The sequence below is a fragment of the Papilio xuthus genome, unplaced genomic scaffold (genome assembly GCF_000836235.2).
Source record: "Papilio xuthus unplaced genomic scaffold, Pxut_1.1 DF826923.1, whole genome shotgun sequence".
In the NCBI taxonomy this organism is placed as follows: Eukaryota; Metazoa; Arthropoda; class Insecta; order Lepidoptera; family Papilionidae; genus Papilio; species Papilio xuthus.
Window position 1 is genome coordinate 5,092,550 of NW_013531726.1, and position 16,475 is coordinate 5,109,024.

At 32.0% G+C, this 16,475-nt stretch overlaps 2 protein-coding genes across 3 annotated transcripts; one reads left to right on the plus strand and one right to left on the minus strand.

Annotated features, from left to right (window-relative positions):
* Positions 1-1,667: 1,667 nt before the first annotated feature.
* EH (eclosion hormone) lies at positions 1,668-12,981 on the plus strand. The gene is given in 3 exon segments (NM_001312591.1): positions 1,668-1,706; positions 3,325-3,423; positions 12,059-12,981. Coding segments are annotated over 2 exon segments (288 nt in total). The 5' UTR covers positions 1,668-1,706; positions 3,325-3,335; the 3' UTR covers positions 12,259-12,981.
* A 130-nt stretch (positions 12,982-13,111) lies between these two features.
* LOC106122378 (chromobox protein homolog 1) lies at positions 13,112-16,405 on the minus strand. 2 transcript variants are annotated; one of them, XM_013318321.1, is made up of 7 exons: positions 16,296-16,405; positions 15,332-15,576; positions 14,820-14,994; positions 14,390-14,487; positions 14,023-14,164; positions 13,669-13,753; positions 13,112-13,299 (listed from the first exon to the last, which is right to left on the minus strand). In XM_013318321.1, exons 2-7 carry the CDS (start codon positions 15,562-15,564, stop codon positions 13,217-13,219), a joined length of 816 nt encoding a protein of 271 aa, XP_013173775.1. In that variant the 5' UTR covers positions 15,565-15,576; positions 16,296-16,405; the 3' UTR covers positions 13,112-13,216. The 2 variants fall into 2 exon arrangements, with proteins under 2 accessions (XP_013173775.1, XP_013173774.1); XM_013318320.1 differs by lacking the exon at positions 16,296-16,405 and adding an exon at positions 15,779-15,825.
* Positions 16,406-16,475: the final 70 nt, after the last annotated feature.

Below are 16,475 nucleotides of genomic sequence, written 5' to 3' on the forward strand. Positions count from 1 at the left end.
GTATACTTCGTACATTGATTAAAAAAGCTGGGTTCTACGACTGTCGTCGATAAAAAAAATATGAATACGTTTTGTAATAAAATTGGAAAACATTAAGAAGTAGCGACTTATAATTATGTTCATTTTGTGTAAATCGATTCTCTCGAAACGTGGTAATAAAATTAAGTCAATCCCAGTTCAGGAAATTATATTTAATGTTGTATTTCGATCGTGTTTTCGTGAACATGATTTCATACACGGAAGCCGATCAAACCAGATTGAGAGATCATGCCCGCTTCTGTTTCCGGCAGGATTTTACTTATATTAAATTAGGAAGTATTTCTAACAATGTTTAAATAGATCGTAGAAACATATAAGAAAATCTCTGGGAATTCCCTGATTTTATTTACGTCATATTAACCATTGCGTGTTATGTTCCTTTTTTAAAAAAGGTTTATGAAGAAACGAAGCAATCATTTGTTTATAATACAAGTGGTATAACTACAGGTTATTTACATTTGACTTTTGTCCGGTGCCGCGGAAGTGAGTTCGCCGTTGTTAACACGGTCTATTCTGAACTTAAAATTAATTGTAAACTTAACCAACGCTGATACTCCTTCCTGTTAGCTGATACGTATCGTTAAAATTGTTTTAATATAACTATTTTTAGGGTTCCGTACCACGAAAGGGAAAAAACGGAACCCTTATAGGATCACTTTGTTGTCCGTCCGTCTGTCAAGAACCTATGTTTACGATAATTTTTCTGACAAAAACTTAAAACAACTGAATTTAATTAATAGAGTTATACTCGGGTTTATAAATTGGTATCTTTTTTTTAATCTGTTAGTGTAGAATATATACACAAGTAGACACACATTAGGGTGTCTTAGTGACCACTTAACGCTTCTAAATATGGAAATGAGAAAGGTAAGTCAAGGTAGTGATAGAAGATAACGTTTACTTTCTATTTGTAACTTTAAAGAATAAATCAGAATAACCCTAAAGTATCATCAGTGTACAAGTATTCAGGCGCCTGGGGCTACTTCTGAAGGCTAGCAAGTCTACTTACGCACCAAAGTAACATGTGGACTTAAATCTTATTTTCCTACTTTATTCGGAAATTTTTATGAATGAGTAAACTACATTATAATGTTTCCGTTTAAATTTTATTAAAACAACCAAACATCAAATGAAATTAACTAAATTAAAGACGACGATACGCTTCGTAAGGTGTACAAAATAATGTTAGTTAAATAGATTTCAAAATTGTCCTTCACCGAAAATTTCACTTTTAATGAGTGAAGTGAAATTTTCGTTTTGTAATACAAGTACGATGAAATCATAAAAACTCGCTAATAAAACGACACAACATTCAATTCATTAGCACGTCACGTCGTTAAATTACATAAGTCGTATCTACGTTACGACATACGTACCGTCACCAACTTCCTACTTAGAACTTTCGGGTTTGGTAAAGTTCATACAAATTCGTTTCCTGGGGTGTTCCTGACGCACGAACTATGCAACTCCCCTCCCCTTCCCCTCACAATCACGTATGGACAAGCTGACTGGTTTCATATTTAAACACGTGCTATATACGAACGGTCGTGGTTATAGTATTTTTTTTTAATTTTCCCATCATCGTGAACGAAATCGAAACGTGCGAATGTAGTTCCAGTGCGGTGATAAATATTCATGTCATCTAAATGACAACACTTAGGAATACGGTAAGTGTCATAAAGAAGAGATCGAAATAATTTTCAACTTTATGTCTCAATTAATTTTTAAATTGATAATTTATAACATAACCTCAAGAAACTAAACAATTCCCTTTTTTAATATTATAAGTAAAATCGTAATGTTTTTATCTCTCACAAAGTTCTATCAAGACCCTTTTCCCGACTTAACAGCCTTCACCAAAATGAAGTAAAACTTTCGCATTAAGCCTTTCACACTTAACATGTTAAGTTATATAAACACACTTTAGTTGTTGCTTATTTTATCGTATTATAACTTACATTTATACCCAAAAAAAATAACTTATATCAATAGACGAGACATTAGGAACCAAACTGTACGCTCAAACTCTATTACCGGTAGAGTTTGATTTATTTTGACACTTGTAATAGTAAGCGGTACCTACCATTATGTGTGATGTTTAAAACTAGCTTTCGCCCGCGACTCCGTCTGCGCGAAATTTAAAAAAAACATTACAAGTAGCCTATGTGTGTTCCAGATTATGTTCTACATCAGTGCCAAATTTCAGACATCCATCCATCCATCCAAACATTACCATTTATAATATTAGTAATATATGTAAATGAAAATTCACGTAATTTCCCCTCTATGACAGTATGTTTGAACCTCTTAGACTTAGCCACGTAAATGTTTGGAACCCATTTTGGTTAGTATGCAATAATTGAGTCCTTTGTAAGCTCTTTAGTATAATAATTAAAGGGCGTTATATTCTAAGCACCAGTAGATTTAGATTGGGTTGGTACTTTGTAGTTACGTAATTGTTCTGTTTCAAACCATAACAATTAACTAACCTGTAATTTCATAGATATAATAAAAATATTTATTAGATATGGACATGCAATTAACCGTGGATTTCCACTGTTGAATATGATTCACTCCTGTTTATTTTTTTTTACAAAAAGAGGGTTATTTTTTATACTAGTATTTTGGTAGTTACAAACTATAGTACTGTGGACCAGTAATCTTTTTCCCAAAAATCTTAGAAAATGAAAAAAAAATATTAGTGATTTTCTAAGTGCTGTAATGTAAGTACATTTAGTATCTGTAGTAAAAGATAAATGTATCAAACATGCAAACTTTTCAGTAGTAACAGCTCTATATCCAATTAAACTATCTAGGATCTATTTTGCAATTTCCAATTAAGTGCTGAATAAGTTACTTGATGATTATTTATCAATATAAATAAGTATCAAGTTTTTTAAATAATAATGTGGCAAACGAGCGAGTGGCCACCTGAAATCACTTAAATAGCGAAGTGACCGTTGCCCATAAACATACGCAATTGCATATGCGTTGCATACCTTTAATCTACGAAGGAGAGGATGCACAGAAAGAAAAAATTTTCTCTTTCCATGCATCCTCTCATCCGGAAAGTCCACTTCCATTTCCCAACCCTTCATAAGAAAACGGGTGGGAAGGGATAGAGGACTAAATTAGGCCTCCGGGACAATATTTTGACGGGAAGTATTATGTTAGTTTATTTATTTTTTAGTTATCCAGCAGTTTATTTACACATTGGTAATCATGCATTAAATAAAATTTACTGAATGCAAGAAACTTTTTAATATCAATATTGTTTTTTTTTAGAATTTGAAATAATGGTGGTGCAGCGAAATTTTATTACCGTTCTATCATTAATGATGCTGGCTACAACATTGAGAAAAGCTAAAGGAAGTCCCGCTATTGGTAAGTAGTTTTTATAATCTATATATTTAGGCTCTCAGATGTGTCTTACTGGGTATATATAATTTCTTTACAACTTTAAAAACATCTCAAAATGTTCTCTGTTTCTTCTACGTGATATGATGATATATTATTCTACGTAAGTCGGTTTAGTTACAGTTAAGTGCGTTTGCTTAGTAACCACCCAAGCTGTTAGGAATCGTTTCCAAAAATGACCGATTGAAAGTAAAAATTATGTTCACCAAAACAACGTTATACGGTAATATTTTTTAATTAAATGTCGAGAAAAATAAATATTGTTGCGGAACTACAAAGTTTCGCTAATTGGCAAGATTCTTTTACAGTTTTTTTTTCAACTTTTCATTATTTTAATTTGACAAAAAGACGACAAAGGAAAAGCTCTCTGCATTTTATCCTTTATACGAATATGCGTTGCAATGAGTAATAATAAATAACATCAAAAGTCTACACAATTAAATGTCACAGAGCATGCGAAAAATTTCATTAAAATGGAATTAATGAGGAAACATTGAAAGGTCGATTTTCCGGAGGAGAGAATGCGTAGGAAGGGGGGTAACTTTTTTCTGCGCACCTCCTGTGTCTTTTAAAGGTAGGGAACGCATCAGTTAATACGAAATAATAATTGAATTCGCTGTTTACTCGTTGGTCGCCTTATAAAAAACAATTATAAAAAATTAGTTTACCGAAATACAATAGTAACTATACTTTATCATCAGCTCACTATAGCTCCTCACCGAGGGGTTCGGAGCCTATCCTAAGTTAAGGGTGATTAGGCCCCAACCACGCTGGCCCAGTGCGGGTTGACTTCACACACATCTTTGAATTTCTTCTTAGATATGGTTGCATCACGATGTTTTCCTTCGCCGTAAGAACGTCGGATTAATGTACATATGTAAATTGGAAATCAAAAAACACATTAGTACATGGCGGGATTCGAACTCAGGACCTGCAGATAGCATGTCAAGTGCTTAACCCCTGAGCCACTGACACTCATCTAGTCTATATAGTAACTATAATGATGTCTAATGTCTATGAAAAGAAAGCTTAATAAATATTTTTTATTCTGGCTTTATTATGATATTCACGAATCTCACTATATACTTAAATTAGAGCCTAAAAGCCGAATAATGTACGCTTTGAGGCGCACTGAATTATTAATTTATTCATAGCTTTAACACAAAAACTTTCTTAGCGAATCCATTATCTTTTATGAGTATATGAGCGATAAACATTATGACTAAAATACGACATTTTTCCCTATTATTAAAGATAATAATAGGAACGACGATATGTTTTATATAGACATTTTGGTCTCAGTAACCCACGGTAAGTCAATCAATAAAAAACGTAAAAAATAAAATCGCTTTTAACTCTATACAATTTCCTTTTAGAGATTAGTTTATGTCACTAATTTACGCTTGGGCCTAGTAATTCATCTCACAGGGTATCGCCCTAGTTTGGACACTAGTCCCGGTTCCATAGAGGAAAAATAATTAAGTTATTTTTTTACGTTTTTTTATTTGCCATCAGATAAAATATTTTTAAATGTATTTACCTTTTTTTTCTAGAATACCATTAATTTAATTAAACCAGAATTAAACTTAACATTTCCAGTTTTACGTTGTAACATAAACATCGGTGCCAAAAGTAATGCCGTACAAAACTTTGCACATCTACTAGCTGGTACATTGCCAACCACTTATAAAATTGCTGGCTAAACATTTGCAGGAAAGTCCTATCTAATCGATGACACAATGCGTCTTAACTGAAACTTTAGTCTTATTTACATAGCACATAGTGCAAAAGCTTTATTACAGATGAATTGTGAATCTCCTATTTTTAAAGACGGTCCAAGAAAACTTTTAATTTGTTTTTTGTATTTCAAAATATGTGTTCGCAGTATGAGCTTCTAATTCTTCTAATATTCACGAAAATTGAACTTCAAAACTTTAAAGCCACTTTTTTATATCATTAGGTGGCAAACGAGCGAGCGGACACTTGAAATCGCTGAAATAGCGAAGTGACTGTTGCCCATAGACATACGCAATTGCATATGCGTTGCCTAACTTAATAATAGATTAATTTATACAGCGTATATATTTATATTATATATTTAAAGATCTTATAAAGTTTAGTAAAAATTAATTCAAATTATAAACGCATATGCAAATTTAATTCACAAACAGTTAAGCACATGTTGATATTTAACCCACGTGTTTTCTTTAAGGACATGGTTCTTCACAAATAATACGAATTGCAAAAGCGTCTATATTTAGAGATCCTTATACATAAACCCCTGGGGAGTATCGAAATTAAAATCTAATTCTGCAGATAATATTAAAAAATAACGGTCAGTAGTTACTTACAAGTAAATTATAAATCTTAAAAATTTATGTTTTCATTTATAAAAAATACTTGTCGTTTTAACAAATGTATGTACGGAACCTAACTAAAACTTTCCAGTTGGCACGCTTTGGCCGTACAACTAACACCGCGATGAGGCTCTCGTGCGAATCGAGGCAATGACCCCAATCCGCGAATTGGCCGGTTTACTTTCGCTGAGGCGATTCGTTACGCAATTTCATCGTATCTACTTACACTTGACCTCGCGCGTCATTTGATTTAATCAAATATGTTAATCGCCTTGTATTCTGATGCCTATGAGTCTTGTTATTGTTTATTTTACGTTTAACATGTAGTCAATATTTAAAACAAGTTTGGTTTGTTTTTTACTTTGCCTAATAAAATGTTGTTTATTACGTTGTATTGAGTTTGTAGTAAATAATATTCAGGTTTGTGGTAATTTTTGTTGTTATGAAAACTATTTTTGTAAGTTAAACTTATAAAGTAGCTTATAGTAAAGCATATTCATGCAATTTATACTTTTTCTACCATAATTTTTACCTGAGATTGTACTTTTTAATTTTATACTACATACAAAATCGATTTATTTTTGAAGAAAACGATAATATAATATACCTTAGGTTTATTTACATTGCCCAATTAGATTACATAGCTTAAATAATTTTGGCTTGTCACAAATTGTACCAAAAGAAAAATACCGTTTAAAAACATCCAGGCAAATATAAGTTATCCAATTTCTAGATTAATTCTAGACATATGATGTATTAATTCATCTGGAAAAAGTTCAACTGTGCAAATACATATTTCGTCAACAAAACCGTCTCTTGCCAAATAACTTAGTTTAATAATCTTTTACTCGTGCACCTTTGATAACTGATTTGTAAGTTCGTAACGAATTGAATGTAAGATATTATTTTGGTGCCTTTTACCTTTAAGTTACTCTTATGTAATGTTACCAATTAACTTAAACATTACTTTATATATATGTTACATAATACATGGTCATATTGTATGTGTTGGGTAAGATTGTCACCTACTTTCTACTACTATCACTTGATTATTTTTTTTTGTATCAGACGAAAAATTGGTCTTTTATTCTCAAAAGACTTTGATTAATATTTATTTAAGTTTCAAAGTAACCATTATTTTATACAGAAGAATTGTTTGGAACGATTCCTGCCGCCGCGTTCCGTCATTGGACGACACGACAGACCGCCAGGTTCCATCCACACCACTTGGATGGCTGGCATTCCACAACGGTGCGATTCTGGCGCAACTTCTTGCCTCGCACATCCGCGTTGTGGAACGGTCTGTCCTCGGCGGTATTTCCAAGCCAATACGACTTAGGGTCCTTCAAGAAGCGAGCCTATCACCACCTCAAAGGCCGGCAACGCATCTGCGGTTCCTCTGGTATTGCTGATGTCCATGGGCGTCGTTGAACACCTCGGTGTTCCCGCTGCTCGTTTGCCTCCTTCTGTTATAAAAAAAATACAGTTAAATACGAGTTAAAATATGTTATGCCTGTTTTCCTGATTGGTTAGGATGAGATTCTGTTTTTCTTTTTACTAAACTGCTAAAATTTTGTTTCACCTCGTTTGACGATAACAACGATAAAAATAAACAAGCTGTATTGGAATAAGCTGTGATATTTTTCATGCGGTTTTAAAGCCTTTAAAAAGGTGACATAAAGACTAACATTTTTGTTTTATTCATATTTTTTTAGTTTTCTTAAGTTAGTTTGGTGTTTGAAAAGCGCAATAGGTCATAACTGTTCTTTGAATGAACTCTATCGATGATGCAAGATAAAATAAAGTTGCAAAAAACAAACATATTGTTAAAGAATTTTGATTTAAATTAGAATTCAAAATTCATTTTATAAACCTATAACAGCTAAATCTAGGTTTATACTAGAGTTCGACCGGACTCGAACAGTCTGACCTTGCCTTCACCTTAATTTACGAAATACAAACGTGAAATACCTAGATATACTAACGTGGTAGCGCTTAATAAGGATTTAACGACACCTTCTAAAACCAAGGCGGTTAACTTTACTAGATTGAATTTTGAACACAAGTATTATCGTGCAGGTAACAATTTAGTTATCGAGAGTGTAATCAGTTGAAATATTTAATTAAAAAACCTATCTTTGTCTCTCACATAATCTTTGTAAAAGTAGAGATAGCAACATATTTTCATAGGTGTTTCTAATCTTACTAATATTATAAATGCGAAAGTTTAGAAGCATGGATGTTTGTTAGAAGATATCTCGAGAATGGCTTCATGGATCTCACTGAAATTTGGCATAGATGTGGAACGTAGTCCGGAAGTATACATAGGCTGCTATTTTTTTTAATTCCGCACGGACGGAGTGGCGCTCAACTGCTAGTCATAAATATATCGTGAAATATCCGAGTTTGTGAACTATTAAAATACTGTATTAAATTTAGATTCCTCTAATGGTAAAATTATTGCATACTTTGCACATTTATTGGTATTCTATTGGAAACTTAATCGTATTAATAATAGTCTTAAGTCATATTGTTATATTCTTAACTAATGGACTAATAATAACGAGAAACTGCCGGTTTATCATCACTTAAATGTCAGATTTGCGCTAGAACATTAAGATCTTAATGTATTCTATTACTAGAATATACCACGAGCCCTGGTTTGTGACGTTATGTAAATGTGTTTAGTAAATAATAGTCAACCTCCGCATAAAGAATGTTTTGATTCGAGCATTTCCTCTGCCGTATCTCTTCCTTATACGCTTTGAGAAAACCTAGATTGTTCTATATCGTTCATGTTACTGTTTGAATATAATGCATCCAGCATTTCATAATAATGAATAGACAACATTTTATCTATCATCAAGAGTTTTCAATTGCATTTCTTTATAACTTTATACCTTTTGAATTATTAAAATCTAATTTTATTTTATTTTTCGAAAGTGTATAAATACAAGTGTCGCAATATTGCTAAGTGCACTTTTAAAGTACAATAATAAAAATTTTATGATGCTGTTTCCAATATTAATATTAAATGTCAGTGTATCTGCCGATCTTACTTCTGATCAATCGGCCCAGTGGGATTTTTTCCTATTGGCTAATTGATCGGCTGGTCAATCGGCCGAACGAGATACATTTTCTATCCGATAATCGAACGAATACAAAGAATCAAAAACAATAGGCTGTTCGATTGATTGGATCGGTCCAATGAGACAAAAATCGTATTTTGTCGATTAGCGATAGGCCAATCGGCTTAAAGGGAAGCACCCCGAAATTCTATAATAATTTGAATATATTACTTAATAAAAATCATTGTGGATTTCCACTGTTGCTAACTCGCCCATCCTCTTTGAAGAAAGCAAAGGTAATAACATATTTTAATATGTTAGGGCTGTGCAATTTCTTATTAACATGTTTTACAAACATTTTTTTATTCACTCCAAAGAATGAAGTAGCAATTTGTTTACATATCAACGATTTTACTCTCAAGAGTTATACTACTTTTGTTCAGGTTTTATTTTAGAAGCGTCATAATATTAAGCCAGTTTATAGTTATTCACATTTTTGAGACTTCCGCAATAATGTCACACATGTCGCGTTAATATATTTCTTAATTAACTCAGCAAATTTATCTAGGAAATTCAGTAAAGTGTAAAATGTGTAACGTGAAAGTAGAAAGTTAATTGTTAACATTTATAAGTATCTGGGCATGGAGTAAAGCCTACTGGGAGTTAAAATCAGCATTATTTCTCATAAATAAAGAAATAAGTTAAATGTACATTATAAGGCCCTTCATACACAAGGCAAGGTAAATCGTCGAAATTAATATTGCACGATTGCGTTGCGAGAAGTAACGATTCAACGTTGCACACATTTCGTCGACGCAAGTCGTCGGAATACGAGTAGCCGACTAACCGCATGGTCTGAAGACTGTAAAAGCATATCGACTACATGTCAACTGTAGCTCCGCCATCTTGAAAATTGTAATGAGTCCTATGTAGCAGCATTTAGGTAATATTTGTGAAAATTTTCTCATATTTTATGATATCTTCTGTCATATAATTCTACTTCCTTTTTACATTTAACTTATTTATTAAACCAGAAATGTGGCTATAATTTAAGCTCCATTTATGTCTGATTAATATTTAAATACAATGCTAAACAACAGCGAATCACAAACAGTAAACAGACGTTGGAATAAACAAGACAACGAAGTGCTCGCAGCTTATATTAATGTTTGCTAGGTTAACATCTGCAAGCTAAAATTAAGTGACTTCATCCCGCTTTCACCAAAACATACGTATCTTAGTCTTAGCCTTTAGTCTTAGTTGAATCTGTGTCAGTGCTAGGGGCATGTTAAACATAGTTAGTTTAATATTATTTTCATAGAAAAGGTAAATTAATTTTCAACTCATTTTTACTTCACTATCTAATAAAAGAAGCAAATTTTTGACTTTTACTCAATACACTAAAGAGAATGTTATTCTTATATGTATGTTTGAATGTATGTCGATTACATTGTAAAATCCTATAGGATTACACGACTACAGCCTAAAGGTACGCGTCCACATAGCCCGCTACGGATTACGGATACGCAAAGAAAACTAAAGTCCGTTGCGAGCCGTGGGTGCGATGCGTCCAGCGCAGACTAATGGAAGCGTACCTTAAACCATTGAACCGATTTTGAACGAAGTGAGGTGTCATTCAATTTGTATTGTCTCCCTCAGTTTCAAAGAGGAACAGTGTACAGCATGTTTTTTTTAATTAACGAAATATCATGTTCCAAAATACAATATCAAATATTTTTCATACGTAACAAGACTAAATCATTGTTATGTTACATATATCATATTTTAGCGGTTGAAAACGATGTTACGCAGAATTGTCGAATTATTTTTAGAGATAACAACTACTGAAACATTCGCATGTAACGAAAATAATGTTTTCAGAATAAAGTCAATTTGGAAATTTTCTTTTCATGGTGAAACCGATATCAGATTTAACTCTTAAATATGCTACATTATCAAAAAATATTAAATAGACCCAGATATGTAAATGGTCTGAAATTTTATGTCCTAAATAATATTTGTGTAAACGAAAATTTTAATATATTTTTATTTAAGTATACTAAAACACGGCGAAGGAAATTAGGTCGTAAATCTTTTATAGGCGCTTTAGGAAGTTAGACCTTAACTCAGTTAATGTTAACACAAGGCTAATCTTTGTTTTCTGAACCCAAAATCCCTGATAATGAGAGAGATGACTATATTTCTTTTTTTATAATAGAAGAGTTCAAAAAATGGTGGAAAGAACAACATCCATAGACATCCATAAGATCAGAGGAACTACAGATAGGTTTAAACTGGGATTTGGTCTTAGAAACCAACGATAAATTAACTAAAAAAAAGCCTTCATATGCAGCTGCAATGTATCGATTTACCGTGGCGTGGGCTTTCATTGTTTAAATAGTTGTACAAAAAATATCGTTTCTCTCTTTTTCCAAAAAGAATAAAAAGGACGACTATATGTTTACATGTGTCTGTCATGAAAACCAACGGTTATACGTTCACAAAGTTTCGCTCGTTTTACATTTTGCTAGGCCCAGCAGGTTAATCAAAATTAAGTCCGCTTTAACTGTCTTGTCCCTCAGCTTATCTTTGCAAATTATTGCCGACCCTGGATTTAACTGTAATGTACCTAAACACTAACAACATTACGAACATCTGTTTAAAAAAGTAATGGATGAAAAACAAGGCTTTATTTTTACATTTGTTCTAATTAAAAGCTTACTTAAATGGATACTATTTGTGGAATAAAAAATGAGTTATTTAAACGTTGCAGAGAAAACTAGTAAATTTTAAATAAGTTTCTCTAAAAAATAAATTAAAAGTAGGAGCTTGATTCTCTCAGAAAGACTTTTATACTTCGATGGATGTTTCAACAAAAACCACAGTAAGAAAGCGTAAAACAACATAATATATAAGTTAAAATTGTATTGAGCTATCAGATTTCTTGTTTGACATAGATTTATCCAAACACAGAATTAAAAGAACTTTAAATAATAACTTTTAGACATTATTAGTTAGAATCCTTTGGCGCGAATGGCGCGCTTCCGTTACAAAGTCAAGTGACAGATTGATTAGTGAGGGGACATAAACGTTGACATTTTAATAAGGCTAGTGTTGCGACGATACACCGGCACAGTGTCGGATTTCCTTTCTAATACCTAATGTTTTTTTCTTCAGCAACCGGTTACGACACAATGGACATCTGCATAGAAAATTGTGCCCAATGCAAGAAGATGCTAGGCAGCTGGTTTGAAGGTCAGCTGTGTGCGGAATCTTGCATCAAGTATAAAGGGAAATTGATCGTCGAATGTGAAGACTTTGCGTCCATCTCACCTTTTCTTAACAAAGTCGCAAGGTTACCTGGTAAAAGAGGTTAGATTACGCTAATTATGTTCACTTAACCCCATAGTGCAGAATTTTTATCCTAATGGTGCACTAAGGATCTGCTTAAGTGATTATTAAACGACTGATTGCGGTTGTAAGATTAATTTAAGTTATTCAGAAAGTACTAGTCATAGTGCAAAAGAATACAAAAATGTGTTAAAACAAAAACTCTAAATCGAAACACTATATACTTATGAGGAATGAATCTTTTTAGAATTACTTCAATGTTTGTTTTTTAAATGTATTGTAAATTAGTTATGATGTTAATATTTTGTATTATATTTGATAAACAATCCCGATAAGGGACATAGTTAAAACAAAAAATATTTTTAATTAATAATAGCGCCATCTAGTAGAGAAATGAAAAACTCGAGCGGTATTGCCAGTTGTAATATCAAATAGTTGTAAGTTTTATTTTAAGAAAATGCAAGTACAATAAATAATTTTGTGCAATAAGTTGAAAATACTGACGAATGAAATGTTGCTCATTCTTTATTATATTGTTAATTATGAATTTTATTGTTTATTTTTGTTAAAATCTATTGTAATGGGTGCCGACAGAAAATCTCGCCTTCTTTAGTATTAAGGGCACTGTTATTAATGTTACATAAGTCTATATACCGTCTATGTATTTACACCTCGATGTGCCAAAGTACTTAATACACTTTATGATTATGTTGTTTGTTTATGTTTTAAACATAATCTTGTATTTAAGTATTACAGGGTATAATGTAATTAAAATGTTACAAGGGAATAAAAAACATTTTCGTACCTTTTTATTTTTTTTAATCTTAAGAATACAATTAAGTTAATTGTAGAAATTAAAAATGTCCTTGCTTACTTAATTAACAATTATTAGTTTATTTATCAATCCATAAATGATTTTTATTATGAATTATCATCATATAAAAATAATTATCAATCGATATTTTCAAGATATATAACTAAAGGTCAGTTAACAGGAACTTCGATAGAGGGCGCCTCCAGTTCTGCTGCAGGTTCCTCAGACGGATTCTCAACTGTAGATGGCGTGTCTGAAATATTAATATGCATACATAAATATAAATATTGAATCATTCTTATATCACTATCTTTGGCCCGCGACTCCATCCAGGCGGAATTAAAAAAGTAATGTTTTCTTGCAGACTATGTTCTACATCTATGCCAAATTGCATCGTGATCCGTTGAGCCATTCTGGAGATACGTTCAAACATTCATCCATTTTTCCATCTTTGTAAACATTCTCATTTATAATATTAGTAAGATATATAAGCTAGATTAATTTAGACACAGAGAAAAAAAATTGTTACTTTTACTATATACCTAACATTATATACTATATATATATATATACTCTTAATGTACATTTGGTATTAACACTTAGATGTTACACTATAACTTACCTGAAGGGGTTTCAATAGAACTTTGACTAGCACTCTCTTGTGAATCCATTGGTGTGTCATTTGACACACTAACTGGTGGAGGACGCTGGAATAAAAAAAAAATATTATACTACAGAATTTCTTCTCAGATATGTTCAGGTTCATGTCATGATGTTTTCCCTTACCATAAAAACGTCAGATATACGAACATTCATATGTAAATCAAAGATTGAGAAACAAATTAACACAGCGGGATTCAAACCCAGGACCAGCAGATTACAAACTCTTGAGCCATCAACTTGAGAAATTTTTTGGTATGTTGGTTTAAAAAGTTATAAATTCATTTGGAATGGGACAAACAATAAAATAACACACCTCTGGTGCTGTCCGAGGAACTTTTGGCACTGGATGTCGTACACTGAATGGAACACAAGAACTGTAATACTGGATCACAAAGTCAGGGAACGCCTCGCCTAAAGCATGGCCCGGTACCACATCTAACTCCATACAACCTTCCCTGTAAAGTAAAATAACGTACAGTCAGCTACATAAATATAAACAAAGCTTCACAAACTTGTACAGGTTTAAATATAACACGAATTTTTATGCTTCTGTCCATGAGTAAATGTTCTTGACATACACATTGTTTTTGAAACCAAAAGCCAAACTAACTAAAAATGTTTTTAAAAAGGTTGTGCAATTTAAACTGAATGTTTATAAAAATAATATGTTACAAACTTACCATTTAACTAAGAAATAAAGTGTTCCATGGAAAAGTTGACCGGCAACAATTTTTTCTGGTGCCAATCCTCTATTAAGACCTCTTGGTTTTTCAACTTCCTAAAAATCAAACATATGCATTTAATTAAGATTACTTTTCTAAAATAAAGCTTACACACTAAAGTATTGAAGTCAAATACTAATTGTATAAAATTATATATACTACTAAATAAATCAACTTTATAAAATTGTACTTTATACACAACCATATGACATTGCAAATAACCATATTGTGACACAAATAAGATGAATTTTACTTAAAAATAATAATATATCCATAAATATTTAACATAAACACATTTGTTTTATTTGCTGTTTCAAAGCCATAAGTACTAAGAGTATTGCAAAAGTAATTAAGTATTGCAAATTAAAAAATTAACTAAGAATCTCACTTCAATCTTCTTTTTCTTGTCAGCTCTGCGGGAACGTTTTCTTGTAGGTGTTTCTTCAACAGACTCTGTCACATTTGGTATTGCCTCTCGTTCTTTTTTCAGCCTGGCTTCTTCGTACGCGGAAATAAGTTCAGGACAGTCTAGATTGTCTTCTGGCTCCCAGGTATTATCTTCACTGAAAAAGTTTATTTATGTTAATTATTAACATAATATATTTGAACCTGGATAATCAAGAAACCTCTATAAGTGAGAAACACTGTGTTCCCACTGTGTTTGACTCTGCTTTATCTGGGTGTTTATGGTTGACATTAGTTTCATTTGTGAGTTTTAACACATTAAAAGCACTTGTTTAAAGTTTAATTAAAACTAAGAGCACCATTTAGTTAGCATTAACAATTCACTTCTACATTATTTTAGCTTGACTGATGAGAGTAATGTTATTCTAATTTTATTGCCAAACTTATATTTTCTGCAGTTAATTAAGTACATTGATATTAATATCATATACATACTCAGAATAACCTTTCCATTTTAGTAGAAATTCTACTTTTCCATTTTTAATTCTTCTATCTAGGACTTTTTCGACTGAGAATTCTTCATGTTTTCCCGACTGTGGACCACCAGGGGCTGTTGTTGGCACAACATTTGGTATTGTTTCACTGTCTGTTTCCATTTGATGACTTGTTGGTATAACAGAGTCACTGCCAGTAAAGTCAGTTTGTGGTAATTCCATTACTGGATCCATTTGATTGAGAATCTGAAAATGTAAGTTTTGTGGTTATTGTAGAAGAAAACCCTGACAAATCATAAATATTAATTTAGCTTATAAGAAAACAGTTAATTGATTTGTAGAATAGTTTAATAGTTTGTCAATTATCAATACTGTAAAGAGGATAATGTGCCTTCATTGCTTTTAGAATTAAAACTCTAGTTTAACCAAGTCTATAGTTGTTACATACCTGATAATATTATTTTAATTCCAATTTTTTCAGCTGAGATTAAATAAAATCTTGTTTTTGTCTTCTTATTGAAGAGTAAATAAATAATAATTAGTTCTCTATTTAATATAGTATAGTTTCACAGTCAGTCGTAACAGAAAATATGTAAACTTAAATTAAAAACAACAATATGATAATTCTTGACAGCGTCATATTTTAACCAATGAGCAGTATGGCTTAATGTTGTCATTTTCACAATTTCGAAATTCCATAAATATTTCACGCATGTCATAATGATATGAAGGTTAATTGCTTTGGTTAATTGGCTAATATGTTTGTATGTATTAATTTAAATAGGAAGAAATTACTACAAGAACTCAGGTTACAAGTTACAAATAGCTTGGAGTTCAAACATAAAGACTTTCGAAATGAGAAATGTCATTTTTGCTTATTGGGAACTCTTATACTGTTTGATTGGTAGCCCTCAGATCTTTAGATGACTATGAGTTTGTTCAATATTCACAGGGGTAATACCTACTTGGGCACCTCTAGTTATCTCTAGGGATTATATTTCAGGGTAAATTGGTAGATTGACTTATCCATCAGCTTCACAGGCTTCACACGTGGTGCTGCATTCTTAATTTCTTAATCTATGTTTTATCTATGCTATCTTTGACAGATGACAGTGACAGCCAACTTTGTCAATGTCAGTCAGTAC